This window comes from Colobus angolensis, unplaced genomic scaffold (genome assembly GCF_000951035.1).
Source record: "Colobus angolensis palliatus isolate OR3802 unplaced genomic scaffold, Cang.pa_1.0 Scaffold156, whole genome shotgun sequence".
Taxonomy (NCBI): Eukaryota; Metazoa; Chordata; class Mammalia; order Primates; family Cercopithecidae; genus Colobus; species Colobus angolensis.
In genome coordinates this window covers 4,455,437-4,477,729 of record NW_012114666.1, presented here as the reverse complement: position 1 = coordinate 4,477,729, position 22,293 = coordinate 4,455,437, and the positions used below count along the sequence as shown (strand labels likewise).

At 41.3% G+C, this 22,293-nt stretch overlaps 1 protein-coding gene across 3 annotated transcripts in view; it reads left to right on the top strand.

The window, feature by feature from the left end:
* Nucleotides 1-16,875: 16,875 nt before the first annotated feature.
* The window catches only part of DOK5 (docking protein 5), a 181,597-nt gene continuing 176,179 nt past the window's right edge, over nt 16,876-22,293 (top strand). For 2 of the 3 annotated variants that reach the window (XM_011936714.1, XM_011936716.1), the window contains exon 1: nt 16,876-17,414. In XM_011936714.1, the coding sequence (XP_011792104.1) occupies nt 17,349-17,414 (66 nt within the window). In that variant the 5' untranslated portion in view covers nt 16,876-17,348. The remainder of the gene's footprint in view (nt 17,415-22,293) is intronic. The other variant, XM_011936715.1, reaches the window with a different exon arrangement.

The window sequence follows — 22,293 nt, the reverse complement described above, 5'->3', positions numbered from 1 at the left end:
GAAAAGTCCCTGCTCACACTCTGATGGGGAGGTGGAGAACAGACAAGAGACATGTTAACATATCATTAAACAAGATAATTTCAGTTTTTCAAAATAAGTGTTTTGACAAAAATTAAACAGTTTTGTGAAGGTGAGTGACTTGGTTGGAGGGAGGGTGCTAATTTGGATTCAGAGGTCAAGAAATGCTTCTCAGAGATGATGCAAGCTCAGACCTAGATGCAAGGAAGGAGGCAGCCATGTGAACACCTACAGGAAAAGAATGCAAAAGAGGGAAACAAGATCATGTTAAGATGCTGAAGCGGGAGTGAGTTTGGTATATTTCAGGAATGGAAAGGAAGGTAATACCAGGGGCAAGAGGGAGGATATGACGTCAGGAAGGTGGAAGGTGGATAAGGACTCAGGCATTTGTGCCTTTGTAGGTCATGAGAGGAGTGTGGACTTTATTCTGTGTGCCAACGGAATATGATCTTGTTGGGGGCACTCCAAAAGGAAGGCCAAATGTTACCTTTCAAACCATCAAAAGACTAATGCAATGTCCTACATATTCTTGTTTCTCTCAGTCATAGTTACATGTTTGCAGTTATTTAAATAGACAGATGTGAGAGTTAAAATATGAAGCTTACAGGGGAAATCAAAGAAATATTTAAAATATATTAGTTTAGTTTTTATTCTCCCTGTAGAGTTTCTGCAAAATAGACTTTTTATTGCACTAGTGTCTTAGAAGGTCTATTGAGTATTTGATTTCATTTAGAAAAGCCCATGAACACCTATATTTTTAAGAATTCTGATACTGAGTGTCAATGACTGTCAGTGGTTTTAGGTATTGTTTAGAAAGATATTATTGCAGTGATGATCTTATTCCATATTTTAAGCATAACAATTTAAGGCCTATTGCTTGTAATAGGGATAAAATGGAAGTAATTTAAACATCTATCAATGGAGAAAGCAGAAATAAAATGTGTTATTGTCATACAATGAACTATGATTCAGCAGTTTAATGAACTAGATCTCCCTGTATTCAACCAGTGCAGGTCTCTACAGAATGAGGCGGGGGAAAAGGTAGGTTGTAGTCAAATAGGTAGAGAAATATATGATTTTTTAAATACAGAAATAATTCACCATATTTATTTTTATTTGTATATTAGATTGAAAAGATACACAGGAAGTCATCATCAGAGTTTCTATTTGAGAAGGAAGGAAATGGACTGAGGAGAAATATGGGGTAATTTTAACTTTATTTGTAACATTTTATTTAAATCAAAAATAATATGAGAAAAATGACAAAATGTTGGTATTTGTTAATTCTGAGGTCTTCTTTTGTATTTTTTGAGACAGGGTCTCATTCTGTTGCCCAAGCTGGGTGCAGTTTTGTGATCATAGTTCACAGCAGACTTGACTTCCCAGGTTCAAGCAGTTCTCTTCCCTCAGCCTCTAAGGTAGCTAGGACAACAGCTACCTTCCAAAATCAGAAAATTGTAATAATATCATGCACTAAACACAACTATTGAGTGCAAACTTTGTGAAACATTCTGCAGTTCAGGGTGGTCTGTGTCTTCACGACGAGATTGTGGTTTAGGAATGTCTGACTGAAACTGCCTTTGCAAAAGTTGTAACAGTGAGAAAATTATAACAGTGAAAGAGATTTGACCTTGTTTCCAATCTCCAAGTTACCCTTGTTTATTCCTGAGCGTAAGCCAAACCAACTTTGGGAGGAGCTTAGTCTATAGTTTAACTTTGAAACAAAGATGATAACCGCCCTTCCCCTCAAAAAAACCCTTCTTGCCTGGGGACCAGACTGTCTTTAAGACTAACACAGTAGTCACAAGATCAGAAATTATGGTTTAGGAGTCATGCAGCTACAGGTCACAAGATTTCAAACCTTCTCAATTTCTCCTGGGGATAACATCACTATTGTAAAACTGAAAATTGGTACTTGGGATATTTTTTTCAGGCCCTGCATTATGATGTACCAACTGGCACCTCCCAGACTGGTAATCTGGCTCAGCCAGTTCTGTGATCCCATCCAGGCACAGAAGACAGCAAGAAGAACCTACTTCCCCTAAAATTTCATCTCCAACCCAACAATCAGCACTCCCCACTCCCTAGTACCCTACCCACCAAATTATCCTTAAAAAAAATCCCAGTCTCCAAATTTTCAGGGGGACTGATTTGAGTAATAAAACTCATCTCCCATTCAGCTGGCTCTGCCTGAACTACACTTTTTCTCTATTGCAATTCCCCCATCCTGATAAATTGGTTGTATCTGAGCAGTAGCAAGGATAACTCATTGAGCAGTTACATGATAAGCATATAAAAATGTGCATTGTATCCTTAAGCATCACAGAAATAAATATTAAAACCAGTATGAGGTATATTTTACTGTTATTAGAATGGATAAAATTTTAAATGACTGAAAATACCAAATGCTAGTGAGGATATGAGTAAATGGACCTCTTGTAATTGCTAACCACTTTGAAAAGCTGTTTGACAGTTTCGTGCAAGTTAAATATAAACCTTATGACCCAGCAATTCTTTCCCTAGGAATTTACTCAAGAGAAATGAAAACACATTCATACAAAGACTTGCATAAAAATGTTCACAGCAGTTTTATTCTCAATGGCTAAAAACTGGAAACAATCAAATGCAATCAATGGGAGAGTGTATAAACAATTATGGTGTCTGCATACAATGGAACACTATATAACAATCAGAAGGAATTAGATAATTGATATACATAATAACATAGATGATTTTCAAAAACATTATGCTGATAAAAAGAAGCCAAAAAAAGAGTAACTACTGTTCATTTATACTGTGTTTCATTGATTTCAGTTTTGTGAAGTTCTAGGATGGACGATCGGTAGTAGTAGAAATTAAAACAGCAGTTTGCTCCTGGGGTGAGAGGGAGATGACTAGAAATGGGCATGGGGACAATGTTTGAGTTCATGGAAAGGTTCTACATATTGATTGAGGTGTTGGCTACATAGGTGTATGCTTGTCACAACTTGTCCATTGCAGATGTAATTGTTTTATATTTTATTGTATGTAAATTTTGTTTAAAAAATTAGAAAATAAAAACCAAGGACGAAAGATTGTGGCATGAAGAAAACATTAAACAAGGGTTTTTTTCTGGCCTTTTGATCCCGAATTCCATATCCTAGAATTTATTCTAAAACGGAAAAAAAGACCCCTGTGCAAAATAATATTTATTGACTCACTAAATATTTATTGAGCACCTTATATGCCAGGAACTCAGGGCATAGGGGCATAGTGGTAAGTTAAAAACACAACAGAAAACAATAAACAAACAGTAAGAAACATGATGTAGAGTTTAATGAGAAAGAAAATCATTCATTATAAAGTCACCTAAATCAATACAGAATCACATCTGTGTTAAGGGTTATATAAAAGTGCGTAATGGGCTGGGCGTGGTGGCTCAAGCCTGTAATCCCAGCACTTTGGGAGGCTGAGACGGGCAGATCATGAGGTCAGGAGATCGAGACCATCTTGGCTAACCCGGTGAAACCCCGTCTCTACTAAAAAATACAAAAAACTAGCCGGGCGAGGTGGCGGGTGCCTGTAGTCCCGGCTACTCGGGAGGCTGAGGCAGGAGAATGGCGTAAACCCGGGAGGTGGAGCTTGCAGTGAGCTGAGATCCGGCCACTGCACTCCAGCCTGGGCCACAGAGCGAAACTCCATCTCAAAAAAAAAAAAAAAGTGCGTAATGATACAGCAGCATTGAGTTGAAAATGTTGATCTTGTCGGGGGGTTGGAAAGATCATCCATAAAGAAAAGATAATAGGGTTGGGAGGTGAAAAGCAAATAGGGGTTTGAGGAGAAAGAGTGGAAAGAGTTTTGGATGTATAGGGAATAGCATATTACAATGTCCTGCCACCAGTTTGGGTCTTCTGAGAAGGAAAAGCCAAGATGAGACTCAACATGTGAGGGACCTATTTTGAGAAAACACCTGTGAAGGCAGGGGATGTATTAACTGGGATTCCCCGGAGAAAAAAAACAATAGGATATATACTTATATGTTTTATATTTACAGTAAGGAATTGGCTCATATGTTTAAAGACAATGACAAGTCTCAAGCACTGCAGCTGGCAAACTGGAGACCCAGGAGAGCTGACAGTGTAGCTCCAGCAGGTTTGCAAACCAGGAAGAGTCTGAAGGCAGGAAAAAACAAGCAGACAAACAAACAAACAAAAACAATGTCCCAGCTCAGCAGGCAGGCAGAAGTTCCCTCTCACTCAACCTTTGTGTTCCATTCAGGCCTTCCACTGACTGGATGAGGCCCACCCATAATAAGGAGGGCAATCAACACTACTCAAGTGTTAATCTCCTTCAGAGACGTCATCAATGATATGGTTTGGCTGTGTCCCCACCCAAATCTGAACTTGAATTGTATCTCCCAGAATTCCCACATGTTGTGGGAAGCACCCAGGGGGAGGTAATTGACTCATGGGGGCTGGTCATTCCCATGCTATTCTTGTGAGCGTGAATAAGTCTCATGAGATCTGATGGATTTATCGGGGGTTTTGGCTCTTTTGCCTCTTCCTAATTTTTCTCTTGCTGCCACCATGTAAGAAGTGTCTTTCACTTCCTGCCACGATTCTGAGGCCTCCTCAGCCATGTGGAACTGGAAAGTCCAATTAAACCTTTTTTTTGTTCCCAGTTTTGGGTATGTCTTTATCAGCAGCATGAAAATGAACTAATGCAATCACAGACACACTCAAAATGATGTTCAAGCAAATATCTGGGCACCTTGAGGCCCAGTCAAGTTGACACATAAAATTAACCATTGCAGGGAGCAAGTAGGAGTGGACTGGGAAAAGGTTTAGACCAAGACACTAATCTGATCTGTGAAGGGAGAGAGGGAAGGAAGGATTGGGTAGGAAGAGCTTCAGACCTCAACAGCGAGCCGAGAACGTCTCAGGCCAAAGGAAGTCCCTAAGTCAAAGTTGTTCATTAGAGAGGGTCTGAATTGAGCAGAAATTGGTGATTTTGGTAATCGTGCCATACTCTATCTTAGGCTGAGAGCAGTCTAGTGAACGTGTTGACTGATGTGAACAAGCGCAGTGGATCCAAAGATACGGCAGCTGGAGGATGTCAGCAAGGATTCTCCTAAAGGCAACTACATGGCTATCACAGTCTTATTGTGATAAAGGGCAATGTGGACTATGAGGAATTATGGAAAGGTTACATGGAGAAATGAAAGAGGAGATTTGAGAAGAGAGAGATGTCCTAGAAGGACCAGGGAGAAGTCCTGTGTTCCATGCCATGAATATATGTCTGAGGCACTGATATGTTTTAAACAGTGTGGGGAAGGTTTGAAAAGATCACTGGCAGCACCATGGAGAATGAACTGACGATATGTCGTATTAGCAAAGAGTAAGTAAATTGTTAGTCCAGCCAAGAGATGGTAGTATCACGGTCTGGGGAAGTAGAAATATGTAGAATTGGAAGTGTCTAAAGAGTATTTGAGGAATAAAAGTAAACAAGAGTTGATGATAGATTTTGTGATGATTGAAAAATAGGCAAGTATATGAGATGCCTCCTAGGTTTTCTGGATTACAGAGGTGGATAGAAACTAGTAGTAGTCATGAATTTAGATGAGGCTGACATCATTGCCTGACTACCTAAAAATCATTCTTAATGTCTTTAAGGTGTCATAAAGAAAATACAATTTCTTTTAATGTTCTCAATGTCATTAATTTTTTTTTCATTGTAGAGGCTAAACACAGCAAAATAATTATTTCTCCATCTTCTGTTGTAGTCATGAGGCTACAAAGTAGGTAAGGGGTATGTGTTAGAAGGCTTCTGTGGACATATGTATTTTCAGCTAAAAGAAGAGATGCAAACTCGAAGATGACAAAACAAATATTTATTGCTGATAAACCAACTAAGGAAATAAAAATAAACAATAAAAAATTAATGTTCAAAAAGGAAGACAAAGGGAAAGGGAGAAAGAAGAATAGATGGAATGAGTAGAACACAAATAGCAAGACTTACAGTTAAACATATCAATAATTACTTTAAATTATAGTGGTCTAAGTACCTCGAAGGAAAGAGATTGTCAGATAGTATAAAAATGGAAGCCCTAACTATATGATACCTACAAAAATCAACCACAAAACCATTTAAAATGAAAATATACAAATACATGAAAAAAATATCAACAAGGATATACAGGCTAACCCTAGTTAAAGGAAGATGAGGTGATTATGTTAATATTGAACAAAGATTTCAGAGCAGAGACTATTAGCAGAAATAGTAATTAAGAAGACCATCAAGAGGACATATAATTCTAAACGTTTATGCACCTCATAACAGCACTTCAAGACGTATGAAGCAAAAAATAACAAGAAGAAATAGACAATTGCACACTTATAATCAGCAAGTTCAACAGGCCTCTATCAGTAATTGACAGAACAAGTAGACAGAAAATATCAACTTGACCTAACTGATATTTATAGAACCCTGCCCCCAATTACAGGAGAATACACATTTCTTTCAAACCCATACATAATACTTATCAGAATGATCATATTATGGATCATAAGAAAGTCTCAACAAGGAACTCACATATACAAAATGTCTTCTTTGACAATGATGAAATTAAATGAATCTATAACAGAAAGGTATGTGGAAAATCCTCAAACCAAATAATATACTTTTAGTAACTTATAGGTCAAAGAAGAATTCAAACTGAAAAATAGAAAATATTTTGAACTTAATATATGGAAATACAATATATTAAAATTTGTCAGATACCACTAAAGCAGTAATTAGTGGGAATTTTTTTAGCACTATGTGCTGGTATTAGCAGAGAAGAAAAGTCTCCAATGACTTCAGCTTCTACGCTAAGTAGCTACAAAAAAGAGCAAATTACACAAAAAGCAAGCAGAAGAAAGGAAAAAATGAGTGAAAATCACCAAAATACAATAAAGAAAATCAATAGAGTAAATCTATGAAACCAAGAGATGGTTCTTGGAGAAGATAAAATTGATAAACCTCTAGGCAGGTAGCGCAGGGCAAAAAGAGAGAAGAACCAAATTATCAATATCAAGAATGAGACAGCTGCCATCATTCTACAGATATAAAAAGATAAGAAGATAGTATTTACAACCAATTTATGCCAATACATTGCTTCTAAACACAATTTGAAGATGTGCCTCCATTTTATGCACTAGTAAGAAAAAAATACCACTAACTTATCTTTTCATATCAATGAGCAATTATACTTTTTGAACAAGCTTCACTGAGGTATAATTGACATACAACAATCTGCACCTACATAAAGTGTATTTTTTATTTTGAATTCTTCTTTGACACATAAGCTACTAAAAGTATACTATTTGGCTTGAGGATTTTCCACATATCTTTCTGCTACTGATTCATTTAATTTTGTCATTGAGATGTCATGGATGCATCTCAAAATAATGGACCAGTGCCTTGAAAGACACCAACTACCATATGATGCAGTCATTCCACTTGGAGGTATTTGCCCATGAGAAGAGAAAGCTTGCATCTGTACAAACACTAGTACATGAATGCTCACAGCAGCTTTATTTACAATAGCCTAAAATTAGAAACAATCTAAAAGGTCATTAGTAGGTAAAAGGATGAACAAATTGTGGTATATTTGTAAAACAGAATACTACCCAACAACAACAACAAAAATGAGCTATTTGGTACAGTTACAATATGGATGCATCTCAAAATAATGCTGATTGAAAGGAGCCAGATAAAACAGAATACATAGTATAAGTATATTTCCATAACAATCTAAAAATATGCAAAAATGATTTATAGTGACGAAAGCAGATTGGTGATTGCTTAGGGACTGGAATCTAGTGAGATGGAGAAAGAGATTAAAAAGGGGCATGAGAAAACTTTGGAAAGTGAGGGATATGTTCATCATCTTGATTATGGTGATGATTTCACGTGTATATATAGAGACCAAAACTTATACAATTTTACACTTTATGTATGTGCAGATTGTTGTATGTCAATTATATCTCAATGAAGCTTGTTCAAAACGTATAATTGCTCATTGATATGAAAAGGTAAGTTAGTGGTATTTTTTTCTTACTGGTGCATCAAATGGAGGTGTATATTAAAATTGATGGCATCTTAGATTTTATAAAAGGCGGCGGCAATAAATGCCTTTGATCTGAGATTCTGGCGCCTGAGCTTTATGCTATTTTCAGCTAAAAACATACTAAGTGATATAACTGGCAATACTGGAAGGGAATCATGTTGGGAGGATTGTGAATTTGTTTTTAGGCCTGCTAAGATCAGGGCATTTTGGTTAGGGCTGCTGTTGTCTCTCAGTAGCTTCCTAACTGGTCACTGCATCTTCTTAGGTTCTCTCACATCCATTCCCCACACAGCAGTCTTTCTTCCTTTGCAATAGACTCCCAAACATGGCTGCATTGCATAAAGCCCACATTTTTCCACCTCGCTGAAGATGAGGTCATGTGACTAAGTTTTGGCCAATGAGATAAGAGTGGAATTGACATGTTTAGCTAATTATAGTCACCTCTCTGAGAAAGGAGTCCCTAAAATTGCAAATGGGTCTGTCACATTACCTTGTAAATGTGTCTGGCTTTTTACCTGCTTATAATTCATCGACACAGAAACTATGTTTTCAAAATAAAAACATTCCAAACATAATTGAATGGTATTTTATAAATGAAGTTAAAATGCTTATTATGGAGATGGCAATGTTGCTGAATGCTAATCCCCAAACTGAAGCAGTCTTCTTCTGTCTTTGGACAAGTCATTTAGTCTTTCTGCATCAGGTCCCTGAGCTGTGAAATGTGGATAATATTACAGGGCTTGAGGGTGCTGTGAGGATTAATTAACATTGGCAGAGCACTTTGAACATAAGACTTTGCCCTCTTCACACATTTTGTCCAGGGACCTCAACAGACTGTACCAATAAGGATGGTCCCATTTATCTCTGTTTTCCAGATCAGGTTATGAAGCAGGGAGAAATTAATGGCTTGCCGAAAGTCATTCGGTGAACCAGGAGAACAGCCCTGAGGAGTCCTCTGGAATATTGACTTCTAATCTTCCTGCAACAACCATTAGATGCACGCTTCATTTTGAACAAGGGTCTTAGAAATACCAAATACCTGTGTTATCTAGTTACTGCTCTCTGGTCTTTTCCTTGTGTGTTGGCCTAGATTTTTTTTGGATCCATTTTGCAGTGACCTACAGAGAGGAGGGCTCTTCTCACCAGAAAGGAAACTCAGAAAATATCTGGAAGAGTTTTAATGATCAGAAGAATCTTTATGGTTATCCCTATCAAGTTCACTAGAGGCATATTTTTTTTGTGTGTCCTTAGTCATGAAACTTAAGATGCGAGACCCACTTGTGCAGAAACTGTCATTCTGGTTCTTAACAACTGCATTTGGAATTTAAAAAAAAATCACACAGTAGAAAATGAAAATTTCCACGACTTCTACCAATAATTAGTAACTGCTGCTAATATTTAATGTGGAGATATTCAGATGGTTTTGGACATAAAAAGTACATTATTTAAAAATGGGATCATACGGCATAGATAATTTATAACATAGGGATCTTGCTATTCTCCCAGTTCCAGCCACCCTGACCTTGCTCTACCCTATGCTATTCCATTGTTTATGGCATCCCATCACCCTCTCTACCTTTGCTCAGATAACAGCACCTCTTCCTTCTCAGCTCAGCTTCCTAACTGCTCCATCCCTCACCTTCCAAAGGGGTCAGGTCCTGTCTTCTTGTTCTGCCCTTGCACGATATACTGTAATTTTCCTTCGTGTATAATTTTACACTTACCAGACTATTTTTATAGTATCTCTCACTCCCAGTGGACAGCCAGCTCCATGAGGGCGGAGAGTCTGGTCTCCTTCTCTCTGCTCTATTGACACGTAGGCACCTAGCATGCCGGCTCAACTTGTAGCTCAAATAATATCCGCTGAGTGAACAAGTAAGTGAAACTTTTTCCACTCATTTTAATGGCCATGATTTGGATTTGTAACAGAATGGTAAATGTGACTCTTCCTGTTGATTTCATTTTAGTAGAAGCCTTAAAGGCCCAGGGGGCAAAAACATTTAGAAAATGCTCTAAATGTTTTTAAAGCAAGGTGCTGGACCATCTGTGCAGAAATTGCCCAAAATAGTAGTTTAAAACTGTTTTGTCTGCATAAGCTGATCATGCACCTCCAGCCTAAATAAGACACTGTGGGTAAAGAGATTAAAGAGGGAAGATTTCCTGGCAGAGAGCTGGTCTTCTCTTTCCCACAGGGACAGACAGGGGAGCTTGCCCTTTACCTTAAAGGAATGGAGCCGTTTTCAAGAGAATCACTCAGAAGGCCAGATGTGCATCCCCTCATGTGCTGAGGACACAGGGACAAGTGCCAGACCCATCCGTTAGGAGTCTAAAGGTGGAGGCTGTGGGTTGGCTAGTTGCCCTGACTATGGCAGAGCAAAGAGCCACGGCCGCCTTAGGAGTGAGCTGACTGTCCATGTACAAGGGCGACAATGAGTGAGATTCTTCTCTGACTGGTTAAACATACAGAGGGAACAACTAGAGGTTATCGTAGAATAGATGCCACCAAAAGGACCACCCAGAAGTGCAAACGTAACTCAGCATCCATCTGGGGCGCTGGAATCTGGGAGGTGGAGGAGGTAAAAGAGTAACCAGACTGACAAAAGAATTGCAGATGTGGCCGGACATGGTGGCTCATGCCTGTAATCCCAGCATTTTGGGAGGCTGAGGCGGGCAGATCACCTGAGGTCGGGAGTTCAAGACCAGCCTGACCAACATGGAGAAACCCCGTCTCTATTAATAATACAAAATTAGCCGGGCCTGGTGGTGCATGCCTGTAATCCCAGCTATTCGGGAGGCTGAGGCAGGAGAAGCACTTGAACCCAGGAGGTGGAGGTAGGTTGTGGTGAGGCCAGATTACCCCATTGCACTCCAGCCTGGGCAACAAGAGCAAAACTCTGTCTAAAAAAAAAAAAAGAGAATTACAGATGGACCTTCTAGCAGGTAGATTTCTAATGGGTTCACAAAATCTCCAAGACAGAAAGAGCAAAATTTTATTCATTCACCTGCTACCTATAGGGCATCAACTCCAAGGCGAAACTTAGACCAAACAAAACTTTCCCACTTGTTTAACACAAACAGCATTGCAGTGGATATTCTTAGAATTAAATATTTGTGCCTTTGGATACATGTGGATACACGTCCGGAAATGGATTGTTGAAGACCAAGGATAGGCAATTATTAAAGTTTTTAGTTTTTTTAAAATAAATATTACTTGTGCTCCAAAACAGTTATATCAATTGATATAAATTCACATTCTCATCAGCAGTTCTATTTGTCTTTTTCTAAAGATATTCAGGTAATGACTTTTAGATGTAGGTTTTTATATGATCTCACCATTTCCAGTCCAGTCCCTTCTAATTCATTTCTATTCATCAGACAGGCTAATATTTTAAAAAATATAAATCAGATGCCACTTCATGATTTCATTCTTTTAAATAAAATGCAATCTCCTTGCTGTGGCCTGCAAAGACCAGAATTGCATTGCCCCTTCCTACCTGGCTCTAGGATTACATTTCCCAGCACTCCCTCCTTCTCTAAGCTTAAGCCCTACTGTTCTTCCCACAGCCCCTTGAACTCACCAACCTTTTTCTGGCCCGAACCCTTCAAGCCTGCCCTTCTCTCTAGCTGGGATGCACTTCCCCTGACATTTTCCACAGCTTCTTCTTATCTTTCCTATCTTAACTTATATATCACCTCCTCAGCGAAGTCTTCCCTGGCCCTCTCTTATCTGAAGTAGAATTATTTGTTACTCCTTACAAAGCACACTGCTGATTCCTTTTCACCACCATCTATAGCTATTTACATTGTTTATTTACTTGTTTATTTTTCTCTCTCTTACTGAGACATAAGCTCCATGGGGACTGGAACCTTTTTTATCCATGTGTCCCTGTGTGTGTGTGTGTGTGTGCGCGCGCATGTTTGTGTGTGCCAAAGTTTATTGTGGACAATCTTTGCTCATAGCAGATACCCAATATGTATTTGTTGAATGCAGAAAGGAAGGAATGAAGCATTGAGGAACTGAAGCAGAACTGTTCCCAGGCTCTCCTACCTGATTTGATGTCATCTTCCAAGTCATTCTTCTTTCACTGGCTGAGGACCGGTAGAGGGGCGAGCTGGCTGTAGAAAAAATCACCTCCCTCGTTGGTGATAGCCAAGTCATTTTCGTGAGCACCGTCTCACCTTTCCAGAGGAAAGGCTGCATATGTTTCTGTGACACTCACACTGAGAGCAGCAGGCAGTGGGGCCAAAGCTCAAGTTATTTTTGGTAAGGGTATTGGAAAAGTGCCATTTCAGCTTCAGCCTTGGTGCTTTGTGGTACTTGGTGAAAACACAGCCTCCTTTGGTGAAGCTTGGGAGCTCATCACCTGCTCTAGAAAAGTGTAAAAGCCTCTGGATTTTTGTACATAATTTCTTGCCCTCAATAGCTAAAGAAGAATAATGATAATGATAAGGATGGTAACGGGCTGAATGAAATTCAGAGAGCAGGGCAAAAGTTGTCCATATGTTTAAGCTGGAGTAGATTTCTGCTTTGAATGTGGTAGATGATGACCCTTGGATTAATTTCTGGCTCTGTAATCCTATGGTTAGAAGGTTCTATTTGAGTGCATGATAAGTTTTGTATCCTATCAACAAGATGACCACATAAGAAAAGTTTTGTATCCTATCAACAAGATGACCACAAAAGATGACCACATATACCACAGATTGTGGTATATGACCACAATACCAATATGTGTCTTGTCTTTTAAACTCATGTTCATTTCATTTTAATTAACACTTTTTTTTTTAGGCGGAGTCTCGTTCTGTCACCCAGGCTGGAGTGTAGTGGCGCCATCTCGCCTCACTGCAAGCTCTGCCTCCCAGGTTCATGCTGTTCTCCTGCCTCCTGAGTAACTAAGATTACAGGCGCCTGCCACCATGCCCAGCTAATTTTTGTCTTTTTAGTAGAGACGGGGTTTCACCGGGTTAGCCAGGATGGTCTCGATCTCCTGACCTCGTAATCTGCCCACCTTGGCCTCCCAAACTGCTGGGATTACAGGGGGGAGCCACCTCACCCAGCCTATGGATTCATTTTGTTCTTTCAGTAACAGACCATGCCCAAATGAAAACTTCATTCTCCATTTTCCTGTGGAGCTGGGTGCGACCATGTGACAAAACACTGGTCCGTGCGATGCAAGAAAAAGAGATGTTTGACACATCTGGATCATATTTTTATTAGAAGGTCATTTCCCCTCCATGTTTTCTTCCTGCTTCCTGGGAAATGAGAGGGTATTGCTCTGTTTTCACGTTACTAATGAAGACATACCGGAGACTGGGTAATTTATAAAGGAAAGAGGTTAAATTGACTCACAGTTCCACATGGCTGGGGAGGCCTCACAGTCATGGCAGAAGACAAAGGAGAAGCTAAGGCATGTCTTACATGGCAGCAGGCAAGAGAGCTGGTGTAGGGGAACTCCCGCCTTTATAAAACCATCAGATCTCATGAGACTTACTCGCTACCACAAGAACAGTATGGAGGAAACCACCCCCTCGATTCAATTATCTCCACTTTGCCCCACCCTTGACATGTGGGGATTATTACAATTCAAGGTGAGATTTGGGTGGGGACACAGCGAAACCATATCAGACAATAACTAGACTCAAGAATGAAAAACCGTGTCCTGAGGTACCAGAGTTAACCAACAAGCTTGGATCCCCGGGTGGCCTTATAGGACTAAGTGTCCTCCTTGCCCAGGATAAACTATCCTCCCTGGATTGTTACATGAAAAATAAACAAACTTTTATCCATCTTAAATCATTATATTTTGGAGTCTAATTGTTACAAAAGCTTCACATCTATTTAAATAACTTCTTGGGGTGCTGGAAGAGGGGTTCTAACAGTGTCGTCAGGATCTATCATTGGCTTCTCTTTATGTCTTGGTTCTGCTCCTTTAGCGTGGCCTTCACTCTTTGATAAGCCCTCCCCTGGGGTCTCACGATATGTGTCAGCAGCTCCTGGGCTTCTTCCGTCCAGATTCCATTTCAACTGGAGTGTGAGTCTTCCTCCCGGTATTCAGTAAAAGTAACCCAATTCATTATTAATTGGCCAGCTTAGGTCATGTGCCCATGTCTGAACCAATCACCAAGCACTAGTTGTCCAAAGGAAGGCCATGGACAGGGCTGCACACGTGAGCTGGAAAAGGGGTAAGTACACTCAAAGTGAAAATGGTGACTACTATGGGAAGAACAAAGTCTGGATGCTGAGGAAACAAACAGAAATGCATACTACAAATAAGAAGCTCTAAATGTTGAAAAATTGACTTCAAAACACGGAATGAAATAGTATTTTTTTTTCAGACATTTCCAGTAAAACTAAATCGTGTGTGACAGTATGTTTGTTTGGCAGCACATGGTTAGGCAAGTTGTGCACTGTAGAACTCTATAAGCGCTGCTTACATCGCCTACCTCTGTGAATGGTTCTTTTCCATTTCTTTTCTTTCTTATTTTTTTTAAAATTTATTTTTGAGACAGAGTTTCGATGTTGTTGCGCAGGCTGAAGTGCAATGGCACAATCTTGGCTCACTGCAACCTCCACCTCCCAGATTCAAGTGATTCTCCTGCCTCAGCCTCCTGAGTAGCTGGGATTACAGGCATGCACCACCACACATGGCTAATTCTGTATTTTTAGTAGAGACAGGGTTTCTCCACATTGGTCAGGCTGGTCTCAAACTCCCCACTTCAGGTGATCCGCCCACCTCGGCCTCCCAAAGTGCTGGGATTACAGGTGTGAGCCACCGTGCCCGACTTCTTTTCCCTTGCTGCCAGGGCTGTGTATTGCACAATTTGGACAAGTGTAAATGTCCTGTGAATAGTATATCACAGTCTGTATGTTTTGCATGTATGTCAATTTGATTTCACCAGACAAACAAACAAAATCATATACTGGATTCAGTCTTGCAATTTAAAAAAGAAATCACTTGTTCCTTCACATCTAGCTTGATATTTTCTGGTTTGATTCGAGTTTCCTCAGTTTCAATTAAATTATTTATGGATGTTGATTATAGTCAGCATTAACTATCAAGAGATGGATTTCTCACTTTCAGTTTTTGTCAGTAATTATTTCTGTTATTGTGGGCCCTTCACTTCAAGCTCCTTATGCCTTAATTTCTTCATTCTTTGTTTCTATAATGCTGTGGATTTGGTTTATAAATAATGTGTTAGATAAATGTCTTCCACGAACACCTCTATTTTACAGCAACCATGGGCAGCATTTTTTTTTTTTTAAGTTCCAATCCTTCAAAAAGAGCTCTCCAAATGATTTCACCATTTCATCTCTTTTGGTGAGAGATTTAAAATTAGAACATCATTTTCCATAGAATGGCAACACGAAGACAGATGGTTTACTACGTAGCAAAAATAGTTCTCCCTGCCAGAACATCTCCTTTTTGATTGTCCCCATTTAGTCTCGATTCTCCTATGACACATTCTTGGGGGATTCTGTTCTTTAACTGAAACTCATCAAGCCAAGGTGACTAAAAGCTAATGTTCCCAGTGAGATTGGGAAGATTCATATCATCTTAGAGTTGAAAGACCTGTGGATGTCATCAGGTCAGACAATCCACTAGTAACTGAATCCTCTTCTCAATAGCTCTGAGCAGTGATCACCCAGCTTTAGCTTGGTCACTTCCAGTGAGTAAGAATTTTTGTCTCATTTCTGATTATTATCTTTGCCTTTGTGAATAGTGCAAATGATTAGAAAGATCTTCCTTGGAAATCAACTCGTAACGTCTCTTTCTGTGAGATCTGCTCTTCAGAAGAGGAATAGGAGAATGTTTAGGAGCAGAGCTGGGCACCACACACACCTCCCTTCAATCCTAGCTCTGATAGTGGCCAGCTGTGAGACCTTAGCAAGTCCCAGGGGCCTAACTCTTCTGAGCTTCAGTCTGTAAAGTGTGGATGCTGGTACCTAACTCATTATTCCCTTAACAAGATTAGCACAATGCCCAGCACACTGGTGCTCAATGTGTGCTAGCAATTATCAATCAAGTATGCTTCAGGGAGGTAATGCAGTCAGGGGCAGGTGAGTGTGAAATCCAGTCCCCTTCTTCATCTTGTTGTATAGGCAGTATCTCACAATGGCAATAAGAGCTCTATTGCCAGGCTAAGGGGGCTTAAATATGAGCCTGGTATGTACATAACAGGACACCTACCTCAAAAAGTGCAGGGGAGTTTGAATGAGTGAATCCATGCGAAAGGCTTGGAGAGTGCCTGGCACCTAGGTGGCCATCTTGATAACCACAAGGATTTACTGAGCACTTGGTCTGGGGTCAGGCTTTGGGGACAAACAGTGATGAGGTTAAGTCTCAGTCCCCTGGGAAACACATTCAGGCGGGAAAGACAGGCTCAAACAGGGAAACTGTGACAAATGATACCAGCGAGGGCTGGGTCCCTGACACCAAGGAAACCCAAGGAAGCATTTAGCTTAGGCGGTGACAATATCTCTCTCCTCAGATGCCAAGGTCAAGGCGAGTCGCAGCAGCACCATCTCCCCAGACACGCACGCAAAATCGGCCCTTCTCGGGGAAAGGGCAGGGGCTGAAGCGAGAGGCGGGGTAGGCGGCGGCTGGAAAAAAGTGAAATTTCCTCTCCTCCTAAGTCACCGGGGGCTATCTCCGTAGGCTGTGGGCGAGGTGCGGGGGCGGCGGGGGCACGCTTTGGGTCTGCCAGGAGGGGAGGGATCGGAAGGGGAAGCGGGGAGGGAAAGGTGGGTGGGAGGCGCGGGGAGCGCGTTCCAAGGCGGCTGCTCGCGGGTGGCCGCAGCCCGGTGCTGGGACTCGCGCGGCTCCTCCTCTCAGTCCCCCACCCCTTCCTCCTCCTTCCTCTTCCTCCTTCCTCCTCCTCCTCCTCCTTCTCCTCCTCCTTCTCGGCCCCGGGAGGAGGCAGGGCTGGATCCCTCAGCCGCCGCCGCTCCTCCTCCTGGCAGGCCGGCCGCGAAGTCAGCTGACGCCGGCGCTCCAGCCTCGCCTCCCCGCGCCGCGCTCTGCGCTCCCCGAAAGTGGCTGCAAGCTGGCCGCGCACTCTCAGGGTTGGGGGGACAGAGAAAGTGATGTGCGTCTTCTAGAGCCTCGCCCAGCGCCGCCGAAGCAGCTTCACCTCTCCAACTTTCTCCCACCGACTGCTTGTCTTGACCCTGCCCTCCACCCTCCCCAAAGCCACTTCGGGTGCGCGCTCTTGGGTAAAGGGGGGTCACCGGCTGTCTGGGATGGCTTCCAATTTTAATGACATAGTGAAGCAAGGGTACGTGAGGATCCGGAGCAGACGCCTCGGGGTGAGTATCGATCCTCTCCGTGTTGCTGTTCGCCGGTTCGATTGTCTCTTTCCTGAGCCAGCAGCCCTGGAGGGTGGACGGAGAGTCCCCGGCCGCGGGCCGGAGAATTACGCGGCGGCTTTCTCAGCCGAAACCCGCGTCTCCGGGGCTGTCACTGTAAGGCCAGCGTCTAGGTATGTAATGGATCTATCTTTATCTCTTGGATGACTTGGCTTTCTGATGGTGGCCGCGTGTTGGGCTTCAGTAGCCACTGGAGCCCATCTACTCGAAATAAATATTTCTCGGTAGCCATGGAAGTTGGAGCTGAGAAACCCGGGCGGGGGTGCCTGCCGGATGCCCCCGGTTCCCCTCTTTTCCCACTCGCCGCCAACTTAACTTTTCCAGGGGATGGACTGGCCGGTTGAGAAACAGGACACGCATACTCGGTGTGAAAGAGGTCACTAACCCTCTGACCCCAGGGAGAGATTTCTGCCAAGTGTAAGGTGTCTTTGGACTCCCCCGCCTCTGTCCCAGGTGTCGTGTCAGCGGCGGTGCGGGCTGGCCTCTGACCGGGGCCAACTTGAGTAGATACTTGAATCTGGATTTTCCCTGGTTCGAAGCCGGGTGATGGATTTCTGTTGCTATAATACACCCTGGAGGTCCAGGGGAGGGTTATTTACGTGGAACCTAATAGCTGGCGTATCGCAAGTGCTCCCTACAGAGGTCCTGAAAGGAAGAATGAATGAATCTTAGGGCACTTGGGGACGGATGTTGACACAGGCTAGCTGCTTCCTTAAAACTCCCTCTCTTTTGCCCCTTTCTCTGTGGCTCTTCCCTGGAGAAGGCTTCAAGAGAGGACCCACCCTTCCTCTCCTTGGGCCTGAATGATGGTGAAAGAATTCTTGAGAGAAAGGGAAGATACTGGAATGATGTTTTTTATTTCCTAAAAATTTCAAACTAGGTCCCTCATTTCTCTTTGCCTCCTATCAAGTGTTGTCGCTGTGTTAGTTGATCCTGTGCGTTTGGGCCAGACATAGTGGGTGAAAACTGGGGGTGGGGAGGTGCGGGGGTGGGGAGGGGAGAGAAAATATCCTTTAGTGTGATGCCTGAAATAATTATAATGTCAGTAATCGTGTGGAATGCCCCTATTGATAATGAGTGATAAATTGAATAGCTTTCTCTACAAATATGTGTCATTTGGCATCTTTCTCTTACTTGGTCTTTGGACTGTTTTAATGTGCCAGATACTTTTACTGAAAACTGAAAAGAAATTTCACAGTAGTAAACTCAGCTAGGGAGGGAAGCCCTGTGGGGAGGAACATCCACAATTATTATAAAACTCTTGCCTAATTCGTTTTGGTCTTTTTCTTTTCTTTTTTTTTTCCCCCTGCTGGTGACCATGTTTTAGCAATTATGTCCTGTGTTATTGTGAATATATACATATGTAATTAGGGAGAAATGCAACAGAACTCAGCATTTCCATCAGCTCTGCCAAAGTTTCCTTGGTTTTCTTTTCTGCTATGCAAATATTCTCATCTGCAAGAGCACCCATTGTTGGGGTACTTTACTGAGTGACTCCCATGTAAGGGGCAAACAATACTAGGAACTTTCTGTTTTTGGTATGCTTATAGGCTGGCCAAGTGTTACAATTTTAAGGGGTGTAAGTTAAAAAAAAAACCCACCATTCTAATTTAGCTTTACTCCATCATGTCAATGAAAGGAATTGGTACGACATCCATTCTCTGTTAGGGAGCATTGCATTGGGAAGAGGACATGCATTATTAATGCACAAAATATGAATTATTCATAAGGATCAGAGTTTATGCCAAATTGTGACACATGGTAATTTATTTGAAAGACTGGTTACCATCACTTTCTTGTTTGTGGTAACTGAGATTATTTTTTATTAATTATTACAATTGACACAATATAGCCCTATGTGTGTGCCAACATTTATGGACAGATATTTGAAGCAGAAGGAACAGAAATACAGTTTAGTTTGTATTTGTTTTATATTTTATAACATTTTTGATGCTAGTGAGCAATATACTTTCTCAAGATTTATTCTTTTTTGTCTGTGTTCACATTCAGACTTCAGAATATCTATTGAATTATGGTTATTGCTCATGGACAGAAAAGGTCAAAAATATGATCAAATAAATCTGGTCTAATTTGTTAGCATTGGTTTTCTCGCCAGTTAATTTTTAAAATATTCTTATGGTATGATTTACAAAAAAGGCTGATTACATAGTTGCCAGAACACAGTGCAAACCAAAGTTTTAATGGAGGCTGCAAATACTGGTCAAGGATGCTGTAGAGAATTGGCATGGGGACCCTTTGTCCACAGGAAGGAATGTTAGTGGTGTTAATCTAGGCTACATATAGCCTAGAACAGCATGAGACATGTATATTCTATGAACATGTGCAAGTCTCAAAGAGAGGTAGGGCATTTATTTTGTCTAGAACAGAATACACACTTGGTAAGTTCATGCTGAAATATGCACTGAACTATACAGTGCATGGATGGTCTTGCCATTTATAACCTTCTTTAGGAACTAATACAACAGCAGTTTTATTAATGGAATCCAGACCATGTTTGGGAGGGTTTATTATTAAATACAAAAACATTTCATGGTAAGCAGCTGTTCCTTGTGCCAAGGAATAAATGCCTCTTCAGATTTGGAGAAAGAGGGGAAGGGAACGCATTCTGCTTCTATTGTTTGTTGACTTTTGACCTTTTCTGGCCTCAGTTTTCTAGTCTGTACAATGAGTACTATTTAGTGATGTTCTTGGGAGCATTAAATAAGATATTTGTGAAAATGCAATGGAAGTCTAGAACATTGATTCTACTTGTATCTTTTTTTAAAATCAAAGATGAATTAGGATTGGCAGACGGATACAGAAATTATCTATTTCCTTCTCTTTCTATGTAGAAGTGTACAAAGGCATAAATGTTTATGCAGCTCCATATTTTTTCAATGGATGAAACTTTTACGTATTATATACATATATGTGTATGTGTGTATTTTTATACATAGGAATAAATATGTACATACAACATATGTATATATTGTATAATATATAATATACATATATATTTATACATGTGATTTTTTAACGGGATGGGAAACATTCTAAAAACATTCCCATTCAAATGGGTCACAGATAAGTGGTCACTTTCATTTGAAATCCTAAAGAGTTTAAATGATTAAACAATCAAATATGTATAGATTTATTCTCTTCTTTAAATATCAAAAAGCTTGATGAAATACGATTCATTTAACTCAAGAGTTTCAGTATCTTCACATCTGTATTCCACGGCTTAATCCCCATTGGTTCCTGGAGGTCTCCAGCTGTGCCCTAGGTACCAAATTTGTTCAGGAATGTTGATGTTACTATTTGGGGGGCTGGGGGCAGGAGGGGAGCAGCTGTCTATAATTATCTGACTAATCCACAAAATGCACTAAAAATTTCTTTTTAGGAGAGAGGCAAATCAGGCAATTTGTATGACATTAACCTGCTGAATGTGTGACTTAGATGGCATCATATAACAGTTCTCACTTCGTTTCTTTCCTTGCAATGGAGAGGATTTTCCATCAATCATTGTCATGGCTGCCCACAGTGCAAGTTCAGAATGGAAACTCGGGTCTGTTTATCTACATACAATCCCTCAGTTACTTGCTTTTAAGTGACATTTCTGTGTTCTTGTCTACCAAGGACTTATCAGCTTGGACCTCTTCTCTGACCTCCACTCATGTAAATTCTGCTGTCTACCTCACATCTCCACTTGGATGACTCACAGACCTGCTGCTCCTGGAGTCCTCTCCATCTTAGCCACTAGAGGTCCCAGTATTTTGGTTGCGAAGGGAAACATCACAAGCAAACCTTGGTATCACTTCACTCTTCTCCCCTCATCTCCCACCCCTACAGGCAATCCATCAGGAGATCTTGTGGGCTGTATCTTTGAAATATATCTAGAATCCGGCTCTCACCTCACACTATCCACTGCTACCACCCTGATCCAAACCTTCCTCATCTCCTCCCTGTAACATTGCAACAGTCTTCTAATTTGACATCCTGCCTACACTCTTGCTCCCACCAGTGCCTTCTCAATATGGCAAAGTGTTCCTTTGGAAATGTAAGAAAGGTCATGTCACCTGGCTGCTGAAGCTGTCAGAGGCGTGAGAACCAGAGCAACTCCATCTTAAACAGGAACTGGGTAAAATAAAACTGAAACCTACTGGGCTGCATTCTAAGTTAAGGCATTCTAAGTCACGGGATGAGATAGGAAGTCGGCACAAGATGCAGGTCAGAAAGACCTTGCTGATAAAACAGATTGCATTAAAGAAGCCGGCCAAAACCCACCAAAACCAAGATGGCCATGAGAGTGACCTCTGCTTGTCCTCACTGCTACATGGCGCTACCCCCACCAATGCTATGACAGTTTACAAATACCATGGCAATGTCAGGAAGTTACCCTATACGTTCAAAAAGGGGAGGCATGAATGATCCATCCCTTGTTTAGCATATCGTCAAGAAATAACCATAAAAATAGGCAACCAGCAGCCCTCAGGGCTGCTTCGTCTGTGGAGTAGCCATTCTTTATTCCTTTACTTTCCTAATACACTTGCTTTCACTTTACGGACTTGTCCTGAATTCTTTGTTGTGAGAGATCCAAGAACCCTCTCTTGGGGTCTGGATGTTACCCCTGTCTGGTAACAAAACCATTGGTGACTTTCCATATACTGCAGAGAAGTCTTACAATGGGCCACGAGGCCCTATGCTGCCCCAGAACCCTTTCTTTTACTCCCAGTTATCTTCTCCTGGCTTGCTCTCTCGCCTCCTTCAGCCTTTTTTCAGCTGCTACCTTTTCAGTGAGGGCTTTCAGGTATCTATCTAT